The 15,848-nt window shown below is 40.5% G+C and overlaps 1 protein-coding gene across 1 annotated transcript in view; it reads left to right on the plus strand.

Annotated features, from left to right (window-relative positions):
* Nucleotides 1–15,848, plus strand: part of LOC122792978 (arf-GAP with GTPase, ANK repeat and PH domain-containing protein 1-like) — a 2,685,441-nt gene that overhangs the window by 2,026,906 nt on the left and 642,687 nt on the right. The window contains exon 15 of the mRNA XM_044060583.1: nucleotides 611–688. Within this exon, the coding sequence (XP_043916518.1) occupies nucleotides 611–688 (78 nt within the window). The remainder of the gene's footprint in view (nucleotides 1–610; nucleotides 689–15,848) is intronic.

Below are 15,848 nucleotides of genomic sequence, written 5' to 3' on the forward strand. Positions count from 1 at the left end.
GCTATGTGGTTGTTGATGGGCACTGGAGAATGGTAAATTAATGTGAGAATGTGTAAATAAAAATTTTGCAAGATATATAAAAGGTGAATTTCTACAGTTAAAATATACTGTGCATCATTTAGGATCATATTTATAGTTGCACGCAGGCATCCTGCAAGATTCACCATAACTATAGCAGAAGTCTGTTCCTTCCTGATTTACATACCCTATTTTGTTTCATGTTTCTTGTTTTACTTTGAATGTTCAGACGTTTTCAAAATATACTGGATTGTTTAGTAGAACTGAATACTGCTTCATATTTATTGTATTTTGCCTCTGAACTGCAAGCCAAACTAAAAACTTCATGGTTTGTTTGTCCTGGAAGTTGATCTGGTGTTATATCTTGAAGTATAATGCAGCTTGATAGGGCCTAAAGTCTTAAGAAGTTCTAACTGTGTAAGAAAAGTTAGGCAGCAAAACATAATTTCTTTAAGTAGCTGCTTTAACAAAAAATATTCATGCCTTGTATTATATTTTTCTGTTCTACATTCACATCAGTTTTCTTCTTTTTTTGTGTTTATTTTTACCACTTCCTATTTTTTTTCTTCCCCTTTCTGCTCCCTGGATGCAGCCAAACGCAAAGCATGGAAACTAAACCGTGTTGGTAGTCTGCGAAACATTTACACGAGCAGCAACACCAACACTGAAGGTAACTGCAAACAGCCACAAACATCTAAGTCTCCAACTGCAAAATCTCCCATGTCCCTCCCCCTTTTCCCAGTGCCGCTGTGGAAATCAGTTTTGCCTGAAGCATGCGTGCTTACATATCATGTTTGCCAACTCATTCTCGTGGTCTTTCTGTTTGTGCAAGTACATTATTTTACCATTCATGTTCCTATCAGCTTACTTAAATTTTGACCTTTCCCTCTAGCCGTAGAGTGATGATGTTTAAATTACTTTGAGAAAACCATTTCTCATTTTTCCCCTTTTATATATGCGGGCACTCAATGTAATATTTTCCAAGTTATTACGGTTTTAAAAGGTGTTAGTATCAGGTGTAATGATCTGTAGCCAAATACAATAGTGTGCTGTGACATTTAAGTAACAGTCTTTAATTTGTTTTGTGAAGCACTCTCCATAATGCTCTTTGTAGCTGTAATCCAACAGCGAAACAGTCGGGTCATTTGCATGTGCTGCTCTTGCTTGTAAATTGTGTATATTGTTGTGCTTCTAAAGGTCGTCTGGTGCCAAAGTTCACATATTGACTTACATTGCTTCCCACTGAAGACAGCCATCACAGTTTGGTATAATAGCAGATTAAATTCTGTTTTACCCTTCATTTGAACAACACAATTATAAATTGACTTTTTTTCATATCAAAATGTCAGAGGTCAGTGTGACTTGGTTGCCTACTACTCTGGGGCTGGCGAAGGCTGACATAGAGGAGGAGGAGCTGACTCCAAAATCTCAAATGCAAAACAGGTCACAACTGAATGAGTTTGCTGTAATAGGTGAACGTTTTTCACTTAAGTGCAAACCAAATGGGTCAAGTAATCATGAGCACTTGCAGTATTACTAATTGACTTATTTTGGAGTGATTATAAGAGCAATATTTTCTTAATGTCACAGTTTTCTGGGCTGTTGGTTTCAGCAATTGCCAAGCGATAGCATTAAATCTCCTGCAAAATTTAAATTGCATGCTACTTCTGTAAACAACTCCCTCTGTTCACATCCTAGTCATTAACCTTTGGTGACTGAATCTTCCTATCCTGCCCGTACATTTGCAACACTACCATTACTAGAATTATTTCTTACATACATCATCTAAAATGATCAGGACTGCAGTTGTACTGCAAGCATAGTTTATTAGAAATAATGTTATTAATATACCGTATCATGGTTAACAGCACTGTTTGATCTACATGCTATAAAAATATGTTCCTTCCTGTTATGCTTCCCTTAGCTATCAAGAAAATTGCTGATTTACAATTACAACATTCATTCTGGTATTGCATGTATATCACTAGGCTTTACTTAACAGGAAAAGTTTTTACAGTACTGACACTTAGCACATCTCAAAACTATTCAGGAACAATTAGTCCTGTGGTCCTATTTCCAGTATTACCAGACATTCCCTTTAATATTTTGCATCTGTAGTGAATAAGTTACAATTTCTTTTCAGTCCTGTAAAACACATTCACGCCAACATGAACTGTCATATAATTATACTGTAAATTAAAAAAAAGTATATATTTAAAAGCCTGCAGAATGGATTTACAGTGTCCTCAGAAGAGTATTTATTATTCCATGGGCTTTGCTAGGAACTCTAAAGATGCAAGTTTTAGCTCATATGAAGCTAAAAGGCAAGCAGTAGTGCTGATTTTTATGGTGTCACTAAAACGGGGTGTACTGGTGAGGTACAATCTTTTAGAGACTATACTGGACACACGATATCTGCAGCACCTTGTTGGTGGCTTATATGGTGGGAAGTTAAGGATCAATGTCTGCCACAAGAGAGTGGGATCTGATGTAGTGCCCTGACATCTGCTAGTGCAGCAGGCCTGTATGTGTCACCAGATGCTGTTGAAGATAATGTCCTGATCTACTTTTCGTAGTCCAAAATGACAGCTGAAACCATAGAATAAATCTCCTCTGAAATTGAATTTTAAAGGCTAGACTTAAACATCAAATGGCCGTTGTTTGTTGATTCCATCATAATGAAGTTAAAATTGTGTTTTTAACCTCCTGCGTCTACAGTGATGGCATATGTGAGCAATTTGTGACAGCAATATTGCAGTTTTTTTTTTTTTTTTTGAGTGAAAAGTGCTGAGTGCTGTCTAGTGCCCCGACTACTACTTTGCATTTTTTTGCATCCTCAGAGGAATGTTTATTCATGAATAAATCTGGAAAACTTTCAAAACATTTACTTCATCAATCGGCAAGGCCACTTGTCTTTCTAGTTGTGTTCAGTAAGCTTTTTTTTATTGTTTCAGACAGTTGGGCATGGTTTTCTACTGGATGACTAATAACAATGTACATTTGTTTACTGAAAGGTTACAGCTTGTTGCCAGGTGTTAGTTTTGTATGGGGTAAAATTTACTGAATTACTGTTCGCTATCTGCAAGTTGCATCAACAGACATGGAGACTCAGTTACACTAAGTGGAGTAGACATGCTGACTGTAAAGCAAGAAGCACAACAATATTTCTGTGACCTAGAGGGACGTTAACAAAGCCCCAACTCAGAAAGGGCTGAAGCAAGGTGTTGTACTGAAGTAAACATTTGAAATGCTGACAGCATTATACATGAATAAATAGCTGGTATGTTCTGAAACAGAGTACTTGGTCTAGAATAGAGTGATATTCTGGGAGGGCTGTTAGTTTTCCATGATTTTCCTCTCTGCAGTTTTCCTTTGCATGTCATTCCAATGCCATATTGAAATACATGCCTGTTGAGTTCTAGTAAGGCTAAGCATGTTGTACAAAAAGTTAGACAGTGCTGGTGCACTATTGTTAGCAAATCACTGTAGTGATGTGGCAAGGTCATTTGACACTGCCAGCTTATTATCATTTTGAGTTCTAGCAACTCATAAGACCACTTAACCAAAATTATCTTTTGTTTACTGTCCTCATTCTGGTATTGGAACTGCAATTACTTTCTATTATTCTTATTCTGGCAGTGGTTATTCGTATAGTAGTTTTGTTTTTTATTCACTGTCTGCATGAATATATGCAGTAGAGTACCTGTTTTATAATCCCTGTAACCAGATATATGATTAGAAGAGGAATCTTGCTTGCCAGCTCTCTGCTGTCTCCTCCTGCTGCTTAACTCCCCTACCAATCTAATACAGGCTTTAGGCTACTCTCAACCATGGTTGGTGTTTCAGTCTCAGTAACTGCTTCCAGATTTATCCTTACAGTTTGCTGAGCAACTAGGCAGTTTTACATCAACAAGAGGAACATTTTTGCTATGAGATCATTATTTCACAATTTACTTAAAAAGAACATTGTGTTGCCCCCTTCCAATGGTGCTTTATTCATTGTATGATGTTCACAAGTGATGTGAGGTTTACCTGGTCTCTCTGCTAGCTTACAGCAGATGCCAGTTTGAACTTTTGCCTAGTGTCAAGGAACACTTCAGTTCTGTGTTTGAAGTTCAGCAAACTAATTAAACTAATTAATACTTTGCAGTGATAAACTGTAAGGTTATTCTCCACTCTTGATAGGTACATAGGTAAGTACTAAGCCAGCTGCCCTTGTGGGCCATTTTAAGTCTAGCCAATTTCCCTTTTGGTGCTTAAAGTAATCTACTCCATTTGGTGTTACATTGGCCTTATCCATATCATGGGCAATAATTATATATTACTCCTGATGAGAATAACTGGGGATCATACCATAGATTATTTGAGGTAACCTATGCATGGGATAATGTATTTAGGAGCTGACTTTGTCCATGAGTAGTACAGGGGCAGTTATGGGGTAAATTTTCTATTAACCATTCATATATTCAACTTGTGTTTGAAAATGGACTGGGATAAACTTTGCTTTGTGTAGATGGAGAGTCTGTTCCAGAGTGATATCCTCTGCAAGATATACCTGTCCCTCCAAACCATTCTGTTGATGTTGCAGAAGAGGTTCAGATCCCTAAACTGAGTATTTATTATGCCATTTGACTTGCTGATTTGCAGTACTGGGTTGGAAGATACCTTGTATGGCAGACACAGGTCACCTCATAGTAGTCTGTAGGATACCGAGTCTAGCGTCAGGGCTTTGAGTCAGTCCATTAAGGCCTTGTATCCTTTTAGTAAGGTCTCTCTGTGGATGTTCCAGTTGTTGTATGTGTCTGGACAGGTTCATGCCAGAGGAGTCATTATACTAAATGACTGGCCTTATGAGGGCTGAGTAAAGGAGGACAGTGACATCCCTAGATTTTGACACTATCCCTTTGTTTATAAGCTGTGCAGTATAGGAGGACTGTTTAAGGACTACAGCTGTGTCCAACCATAAATAAAGATTTAGTGACATGACCTTTGCTCAGAGTAACACTGTATTCTTCATGATGGAAGTATTGATTTTTCAGGCATATATGTTATGCATGTTTCTGTAATTTGTTGTAGTTTGCTGTCCGTCTGTTTTGGTAGGTTTTGGTGCAAGCTATAGTTAAAATGGTTTTCTGTATAACTATGCCTTAGAGGTACAGTTGTTTCCATAAAACTCAGAACAAAAAAAAAACTGTATATGTCAGTGCTGTTTCTAAATCCAGGTGCTTTGCTTCCAGTAACCCATTCTGATGGCATAAGTTTGTTGTGTTATTCCTGTAAAACAATATATATTATATCTTAATCATTATAATAGCCTATTTCTGATGGTGTCTTCTTTTTACCTTGAGAGTTTTCTACCTCATTTGTGAGAAAAGTGTAAAACAGTAAGTGTAATGCTCTTTTTGAAGTATGATGAAAGGTTTATATTATTATTATTATTATTATGTAATAGGAGCAAGTATCCGCATTTAATTTGAGTATTGAAGCCTATACTAAGAAACTTGAGTCTGAACTTGTATTCAAAGTCAAAGTAAACTTTATTGTCATTCAGATCAACGAAAGCAATGTATCACTGGATGAAATTTCATTGCTTCAGGCTTGTGTGCATTGAAAAACAGTTTTCACAAGAGGGTGAAGGAAGCATATCATGGAATAAATTCTAGACAGTACAGATATAAATACACACATAGATAACTTACCCATCACCATTTTTAAGATAGGATAGCTGCATAGCATAATTCACAGTTCCCATACTTGTGCAAGTAATAATTTAGTTCATATTGCGTAACTTAGATAAATAGAATAATTTAATTCTACGACAGTAAAGACAATCATATTGCACTTATGGTGTTCTTACGAACTGAGGGAGTCTTAACATTGTTAGGGTTAGTTGTTCAACAGTTTGATCGCTTGCGGAAAGAAACTATTCCTGAATCTTGATGTTCTACACCTAATGCATCTGTATTGTTTACCTGAAGACAGGATGTGGAACAGTCTATGTGCGGGATGATACGTGTCCCTTATCAGTTTCACGACCTTGCCATAGCATCTGCAAGAGTAAAAGTCTTGTAAGGACTGGGGGTTTGATCCTGTGATTTTCCTGGCCTACTTTGCAACCTTCTCTAATGCCTTGCGATCTGCGTATGAGCAGTTTCCATAACAGACTGTGATGTTGTTAGTGTGCTTTCAATTGTGGCGCTGTAGAAGATCACGAGGTTGTGGGAGGGGAGGTTTGCTGTTCATAGTCTCTTGAGGAAGTGGAGAGGTTGTTGTGCTTTCTTTACAACACTGGAGGTGTTTGTCTGAGATGTGCACCCCTAGGACTTTGGTGCTTTTTACCCTTTACACTGCCGTACCACTGATGGTGATGGGTGTGTGGGACCCTTCCTTCCTCCTGATGTCAACACTGATTTCTTTTGTTTTGTCAACATTTAATGCTAGGTTGTTGTCAGTGCACCATCTGGTGAGTTGATTCACTTCCTCTCTGTATGCCCCCCTCGTTGTCATTACTGATGAGGCTGATCATGGGGGTATCATCACAAAACTTGATGATGTATTTTGTCTTGTGTTTTCCAGAACGGTCATGGGTCAGTATTGTGAAAAGAAGTGGACTTAGTATACAACCTTGTGGGACCCCTTTGTTCGAGGTGTTGCATTGTGTGTGGTTCTTGCCAACTCGAACGGTTTGGGGTCTGTCTGTCAGAAAGTCAAGGATCCAGTTGCAGAGTATATTTTCTATGCCTAGTTGACTTAGTTTAGACAACAGCTGCTGTGGTATTACAGTGTTGAAAGCAGAGCTGAAGTCTATGAACAGCATACGTACATAGCAGTTTTTGTCTTCAAGATGGTTCAAGGTGCCAAGGATATAGTGTCCGCAGTGGAGTGATTTGGTCTGTAAGCAAATTGTAAACAATCAAAAGATGCAGACAGACAAGATGACATATGCTCTTTGACCATCCTTTCAAAGTGTTTCATCACCACCAGTGTGAGTGCATTGGTCAGTAGTCATTTAATGTGGCTGGGGATGACGACTTTGGCAGAGGAATGATGGTGGCAGACTAGAAGGATCTTGGCACACTAGCCTGTCTGAGAGGAGTGTTGAATATGTCAGTGAAGACAGGTGCCAGTTGATCTGCACAGTCCTTGAGTAGACAACCCGGAATCATGTCAGGACCTGCTGCTTTACCTGGGTGAACTTTTCTTAGGTTCTTTTGGACTGCCTCCAGGCTGTGACATAGCAGTGTAACACCCCCGTCCATTGGTAGTTTCTTTGGTGAGGTGGTGTTTGTTTCCTCAGATCTGCTGAAGAAGGTGTTAAGTTTGTCTAGAAAGTCCATATTATGTACACATTGTGTTGACAGAGGTTTGTAATCAGTAATGCACTGGATGCCCTTCCACAGCTGCCTAGGGCCCTTTTCATCTGCAAAGTGTTTTTGTATTTTTAGCCTGTGAGCATGTTTTGCTGCTCTTACTCCCTTACTCAAGTTGGGCCTGGCACTTTTCAGGGCATCTTTATTTCCTGACTTGAAGGCAGCATTACATACTTCTCAGTAGCTCATAGACATCTCTAGTGAGCTATGGTTTTTGGTTTGCCCTTATAGTTACGTCCTTCAAGGTGGTCACTTCCCTCAACACATTTGGTGATGTACCAGGTTTACATGCTGTTCTGTGTTGGCAGCCTCTTTGAATAGGTTCGAAGCAGTCTTGTGTTCCGTTAGGTGTAAGAGAGAGGTGACTTATTTAATCGTGGTTAAAAATATTTGTTGCCGTTCTTACAGTGCTGCTGAGTAGAAGTAAATTATTACTCTTAGAACCTGTGCAAAGAAACAAGTCTTTGTTTTAGTTCCATATGCCTGTGCTTGTCTGCCTTCTCTTAACTGAAACTTGAGAAGTAAAAAAAAAAGATTGTCAGCCTGCCTCATCATCTCACCTCATTTACAGTTGAATACTGTTCATATTCCTGCAGACTACAACTATCCACCCTAAGTAAGAATTGCTGTATTTCCTAAAACATTTGACTCAATTGTCTCCTTAGGAAGGCAGTTCCATTCATCCTTGTCCCTCTATTTGAAAAAAAAATATTTATTACCAGTACCCCTGACCTTACCTTTTGCTTCATTTTAAATAGATCTATTTGATAGTCATAAAAGTGAAGTGTTTCTTCTCTTATTCTTCAGCCGTGACCCAGATCACAAAGGAAGCCTAAATGCTTTTGGTGTGGACAGTAGTAGCCAGTCTGTGAGCATGTTTTTAGGAGGTGAAAGAAACTGGATTACCTGAGAAGACCCACACAGATGCCACAGAGAAATCAGGATCGAGTCCTAGACCAAGAGCTGTGAGACGGGCTGCTTAATGCCTGAGCCATCAGTTTTCACTGTGTCTCCTCTTCTGTCTTTCTACAAGGTGTTGTCAACTTAAATTCCATTTTTCTTCAAGTATATAAAAGTATCATAAATCCTCCCTCTTTTCTTCAGTTACATATATGAATTCCTTTAGTCACATAAACCTGCTATAGATGCAGGCATCCCTTCTGAGCCTATCTGCCCTGTCTTAGTGATGATGAGGGTTTTGAGAACAGTATGCAGTAATTCCCACTGTCTCTGAGATGGCCTGTACAGTATTTGCTGTCTGTTGAAATTGCAGTGGGAGACACAAGATGATCTCAGCAAAAATTTCTTCAGCAGTCTGTTTTTTTAGGAAATGCTACTTGTAGCATAAGATTGCCCCAGTTTATGTTTTTTTCAGTAGGACAGAGCTTGCCACACAATTCTTGCTAGTCTCACATTATTTGCTATGAAGATATGTTCCTGTGCAATATAATTCATCCCAAATACTTTCACATTTCGCTTACCATCTGACTTGGGACATTTTTGTGTAATAAGTCCTTGTCACTGAGGAGGGATGTTCTGGAGGCAAATATTAACAACTTTGAAAAAGTCCAAGGTGAACCCATAGCCTCTCTGTATCCATGCATTTATTTATGTGTATCTGTGTACATACACACGTATATGTTTGTAAATTTTATATATTTATATATATATATATATATATATATATATATATATATATATATATAGGTCTACTTTGGTCGAAAGCACATTTGGTCGAAATTCACTAGACTAAGCACACGTGACTGAAAGCTCACTTCACTGAAAACTCATTTGGTCGAAACTTATTTCGTCGAAAGTTAGATATGGCCTTTTCACCACTGTAGTGTGATCCTTTAGTTAGAATATAAAGTAAGGTGGGGGTGTGGGGAGCACACACACCCACATTTGGGGGGGTGGAGGGGCATAACCCCTCACATAGTTTGAGTTTATAATGTCTTGTGGAAAGAGCTGTTCATTGCACTTGTCAGTATACATGTTTATGGTTTAAAACCCCCACACCTCCCAATGTCACCCCCCTTAGTTTGTATTCTAACTCTAGGATCGCACTACAGTGGGGTAAAGGCCACATCTAACTTTTGACAAAATGAGTTTCGACCAAATAAGTTTTCAGTGAAGTGAGCTTTCAGTCACGTGTGTTTAGTGAAGTCAGTTTCGACCAAATGTGTTTTCGACCAAAGTAGACCCATAGAGATATATATATATATATATGTGTGTGTGTGTTTGTATATTTACATGCACACACACACACATATATATATATATGTGTGTGTGTGTGTGTGTGTATGTATATAGATATGGATAAATAAATGATTACAGAGAGGCAGTGGTTCATCTTGAAAAAGTCCAAGGTGAACCATTGCCTCTGTGTAATCATGTATTTATTTATGTATATCTATGTATGTACACACGTGTATGTTTGTAAATATACATATATATATATATATATATATATATATATATATATATATCTCTATATATATATATATATATATATATATATAGTGGATATAAAAAGTGTACACACCCCTGTTAAAATGCCAGGTTTTTGTGATATAAAAAATATGACGACAGTAAATAATTTCAAAACTTTTCCCACCTTTAATGTGACCTATAACCTGTACAATTCAATTGAAAAACAAATCTGTTAGGGGAAAAATATAAAAAATAAAAAACATACAATAAGCTGGTCGCATAAGTGTACACACCCTTAAACTAATATTTTGTTGAAGCACCTTTTGATTTAATTACATCATTCAATCTTCTTGGGTCGGAGTCTATCAGCATGATACATTTTGACTTAGTAATATTTGCCCACTCTTCCTTGCAAAAGTGCTCCAAATCTGTCAGATTGCGAAAGCATCTCTTGTGCATAGCCCTTTTCAGGTCACCCCACAGATTGTCTGTTGGATTTAGGTCTGGGCTCTGGCTGGGTCATTCTAAAACTTTAATTTTCTTCTGTTGAAGCCATTCTTTTGTTGATTTGGATGTATGCTTAGGGTCATTGTCGTGTTGAAAGGTGAAATTCCTCTTCATCTTCAGCTTTCTAGCAGATGCCTGAAGGTTTTGGGCCAAAAGTGACTGGTATTTGGAACTGTTCATAATTCCCTCCACCTTGACTAAAGCCTTAGTTCCAGCTAAAGAAAAGCAATCCCAAAGCATGATACTGCCACCACCAAGCTTCACCATGGGGATGGTGTTCTTTTGGTGATATGGGAGACTGTTGTCACATGTAGTACACAACCAGTACTTGCCAGAAATTCCTACAACTCCTTCAGTGTTGTTTTAGGTCTCTTGGCAGCCTCCCTGACCAGTTTTCATCTTGTCTTTTCATCAATTTTGGAGGGATGTACAGTTCTTTGCAACGTCACTGTTGTTCCATATTTTCTCTGCATTTTGATGACTGTCTTCACTGTGTTCCATGGTATATCCAATCCTGTGGAAATTTTTTTTCATAGGTTCATAGGTTCATAGGTTTATACTAGGCTATCTGCCCTAAGGCATTTATAAGCCTAGCCCAAATTATTGTGGCTTACGCCACCCCTTATATGAAAAAATACTGTGCCCATTAGTTTGTTGTGCCTCTGTCCAGCAGTGACCCAGAGATGATTCCCGGGGTAAACCTACGATCTCCCATCCACAGGTCTAGATTTCTCTTGAACAGAGTCAGCGAGGTGCTCTGCCTCACATGGACCGGGATTTTATTCCACAGCATAGGGAGTCTCTGAGTGATAAATCTATCCCTCCAGCACGTCCTATTTATATCCGTGCTAAGGTTTAAGTCGCTTGCTCTAGTGGTTTTGGTGGATTTGGATTTTTGAAGTGGAGCATGTCCATTAATTCCGGGTTGGACATGGCCTTGTATGTCAGGCACATGTCACCTCTGAGCAGACGGTATGCGACTGAATAGAGCTGGAGTTTCTTCAATCTGGCAGCATATGACAGATTTTGGAGTCCCTTTATCCTTTTGGTGAGGAACTTTTGGGGTCTCTCCAATTGCTGCAGATGTCGGGTGAGATACATCCCGAATGGGGCATTGTACTCGATCATTGGTCTGATAAGTGAAGAGTACAGGGAACAATGACCTCACTAGATCTGGATGTGAATCCCTTCATGATCAGGTGGGCAATGTAGAAGGTCTTTCTAACCACTTTAGCAATGTGAGTGTCAAAAGAAAGGCCACTGTCAACCTGGGTCCCCAGGTCCCTGATAACCTCTTCTGTGCTTAGTGGATTGCCACCTATATGGTAGCTTGGGGTTACCTTGTTTTTCCCGAAGGGTATGACTATACATTTTTGGCGTTTAACTTCAGGCCATGGCTCTGGCACCAGCTATCTGTTTCCGTGAGTCCCTTCTGAAGGATATCAGTGTCCGATGCACTTTCCACTATGGCGCCCAGTTTGCAGTCATCTGCAAACTTTGTCAGCCAAAGTCCTCCCATGTTGGCCTGTACTTCTGAGAAGTAGATGCCAAACAATAGGGGCCAAGGACCGAGCCCTGTGGGACACCACTTGTGACCGGCTTGGAGTCTGACACAGCGCCAGCAACTCTAACCCTGTGGGTTCTGTCCTTAAGCCAGTTTGCAACCCATCTTGTGACATATGGGTTTACATTTAAGCTGGTAAGTTTTTCTACAATACCCGAGTGGGGTATTGTGTCGAAGCCTTTGCAAGGTCAAGGTAGGCTGTATGGACTGCCTTTCCTCATCAATGGCCTTGGTGACTATTTCAAGAAGTCGACCAAGTTCAAAAGGCATGATCTTCCCTTGACAAAGCCAAACTGGGTCGGGTCCAATGTCTGCAAGTCCCCTATATCTTTGTTTATGAGCTCCATTATGATCCTCTCCATAGCTTTGCAGACTAGACTTGTTAAGCTTATGGGGCGGTAATTACCAGGGTCCGTGAGGCCACCTTTGTGGAGTGGGACCACAGTTGCCGTCGCCACTCCTTGGGCACGTATCCTGTGGTAAGGCTGAGATTAAACAGCTGCCTTATGTGCGGGTTTAATTCCTCATTTAGCTCGTGTAGCACACAGCCGGGGACACCATCCGGTCCCATTGATGCTGTGTTTTTAGCTTTAGAGAGAGCAGCTTTCACCTGCGCATTTGAGATGTCCGGGAGGCTACACTCGGCTGGGATAGTTATCTCTCCTTTAGGGGAGAGGGGGTGAAGTTTGCACTGAACCTGTCTGCCAGTATGTTGGCAATGTCTGTGGGTTCAGTGATTTTTGTATCATTTTGGACTAATTCTGAGCATATCTGTGAGTTTCCACCCAGGTTCCTAACATAGCTGAAAAAGGCCTTATGATTGTCCTTTGAATCCATGGCAATTTTTCTCTCAAAATTGGCCTTAGTTGATTTTATGAGTGCTCGTAATTTTTACTAATAATGATCAGGGTGACTTCCCTTTTATGGATTTTGTTCTATCATGTAATAGCTTTCTCCTCTTATTGTAAAGTTTGTTAATGGCTGGGGTCCACCAGACTGGACGTTTGCCCTTTGTGGAAAGAGTCTTGGTTTTATTTGGGATTGCCTGATCCATGCAGTCCTGGAGGTGTTCATAGAAGGCATTTGTAAGGGCTTCCGAGCTTGGGTTGTGGTTTCCTCTGACTCAGGGGCCTTGAAGGATACCACACCAGTCTTGAGTAGTGTGAAGTTTGCTTTAGAGAAGTTCTTCACTATGGTCTTTTGTTTGGGGTGGGGGCGGATGTGGATTTCCAGTGAGATTAGTTTATGATCAGATCTCACCAATGAGGGATATACTTCGTGTGGAGCATTTTGTCCCCATGTTTGTGACAATGAGATCTAGTATATTTTCTCCTCTCGTGGGAACAGTGACTAGCTGTTCCATGGCATTTGAATTTATGAACTCCAGGAACCGTTGGGCTAGAAAGTTAGGGCTTGAGTAATGTTCCCAGTCTATATTCGGGTAGTTGAAGTCACCCAATATGATGGTGTTTGGAGATACATTTATACCCTCCAGTGTCTTCAGGAAGGCTGTGTGGGGTTCCTGAGTTTGAGAGGGTGGCCTGTAGCATGCTACAATTTGTAGAGCAGTTTTGCCTATTGTTAGTTGCACCTGGATGGTTTCCGAAGCTTCATGCGTTGCCACCAACCTGGAGGTGTGAGTATCCTTTATGAATATGGATACACCCTCCTTTTGTGGAGTGGTCCGGGTTTTGGGGCCGAACGCATGATATGAGGTAAAACCTAATAGTGCCGGGTGCTCTCAGGAGCCTTGAACCAGGTTTCAGTTACAGCACAGACATCGATGTTCTCCATACTGAGAAGGGCCTCGAGTGCGTGCATTTTGAGATTTAGACTTCTGGCATTGAGCAGCATTACCCTCAATTTCTTCCCATTTTTGTTTTCTAGGGTGGTAGGTTTAGAATTTGAGCCTTGCCTAAAAAGGCACTATGGGGTGGCAAGAGCCTTAGCCAATATCCGGAATCCCAGGGGTGACAGGTGCAAGCCGTCCCTTGAAGCAGCGTGGCTTGTCAAGCATGTCATCCCAGGCAGACAGACACTGGATCCCCTTTGAATGACACCAGACATTAAGCCAATTGTTAAAGCTGATCATCTTGTCTCTATATTGTGGCATCATTCTTGGTGAAGGAAGGATACTGCTCAGGGTTAGGGTCATACCTGCCTGGGCTACATAATCAGAGAGCTCCTCTATGTCTCTTTTCATGCAGTCCAGGGAGGTACGTCTCAGGTCGCTCACACCAGCATGGACAATGACTGTGTCATATTTGTACTTGCTGTGGAGTGACCCGAGTGCTTGTGTTATGTGGCGGATTCTAGCCCGATAGGCAGCTTACTGTGACCCTCTCCTTGTTCAGCCTGGTGAGTGGGACGCCAGTGTGTCTGACTATGGAGTCACCTATGACAAGTATGTTTGGTGTTGTATTTGGCCTTAAGGGCTGTGACTGCTTTGCACACTGCTTTTGTGGTTTATGTGTTGCTTTTGGGGTGTCTTGAGGTAGCAGTTGTTTGGGTGTCTGCTTTGGGGGCCTCTGCTGTTTAGGAAAATTTTTACTCAGAGCCTCCGAGTATGTCTTTGTGTGTTTATGTGTTTGATTCAGTGGAGTGGTAGCATTATGTGAGGCTGGTTTTGTGGTGTGTGTAGTTGCCTTCTCCTCCTGTCTGGTCTTGCCAGTCCTGAGTTGAGAGAGCTCAGCCTCCAGTTTGGCTAAATAGCTGCATCTCTCAAGTATTTGTGTTATGTGGGAGGAGGAGAGGGTTGTCTGTGTACATGAGGCAGTTATAACATTGCCTCAAGATTCCCAGATTCACCAGCTGGACCGGAGAGGAGATTGACAACTGACCTTTGGACATGCTAGAATAATATTGGGAAATCCTTAATTGAAAACAAGGGCCAGTGGGGAGTGAGGGTGTAGTGCTTTTAATTTTTAGTGCTGACTTATATAATTGCTTTAGTGAGCAAGTGCCAGGTAACTTGAGTGCAATGTGATACAAGTAACTAAATGCAAAACGACAAACAGTAACTTTCTTTCAAGTGAAACAAGGAAATAAGTACAGTAAGCAATGCAGATATCACTAGTGATCCACAGAAGCTGAGAAGTTGCGTATTAGGTGAATTAGCTTCCAGGGAAATAACAAGCAAACAAACAACAAGTATATAAACAAAGCTAGATTCAGTAGGCCTGGATCTAGTCTATGATAGAGCAAACAAGGTGAACCAATTTCAGTAAGATACAGTTCAAATATTCAGGCACTATAAACCTTTAACCAGAAAATTCCCAGCTCAGAAGGGCAGAGTCCAGCCTCTTCTCCCACAAGAGTGCAGTCCACGAACCTTCTTAATGTAAAATAACTGGCCTGAAGCCCAAGTGCCTAAACCAGAACTAATACACTTGGACACTGGGCTCTCAATCAGCAGTTCCCAACTTAGAAGGATGAAAGCTACCTGTCCTGCCACCACAGTGCTTGCCACAAACCTTCCTAATGTAAAACAACTGGTCTGAAGCCCAAGTGCTTAATCCAAAAGACTTGAATGATAGCTACACTTTAATCAAGTTACAACCAAGCAGTAATAAATACCATTGAATACTTTAGAGAATGTCTGGATTAGTGCTCAAGTTACACAAACAAAGCTAGATCCAGCAGGCCCGAATCCAGTCTATGCCACAGCAAACAAGGCGCACCAACTTCAGTAAGAAACAGTTCAGATATGCATGCACTATAAGCCTTTAACCAGAAATTCCCAGCTCAGAAGGGCAGAGTCCAGCCTCTCCTCCCACAAGAGTGCAGACCACGAACCCTCTTAATGTAAAATAACTGGCTTGAAAGCCCAAGTGCTTAAACCAGAATTAATACACTTTTAGAATAACAGACACTGAGCCCTCAATCAGCAGTTCTCAACCTAGAAGGATGTAAGCTACCTGTTCTGCCACAACAGTGCAGACCACAAACCTCTCAGT

This window comes from Protopterus annectens, chromosome 2.part0 (assembly GCF_019279795.1).
Source record: "Protopterus annectens isolate FY-2018-M chromosome 2.part0, PAN1.0, whole genome shotgun sequence".
NCBI lineage: Eukaryota > Metazoa > Chordata > Ceratodontiformes > Protopteridae > Protopterus > Protopterus annectens.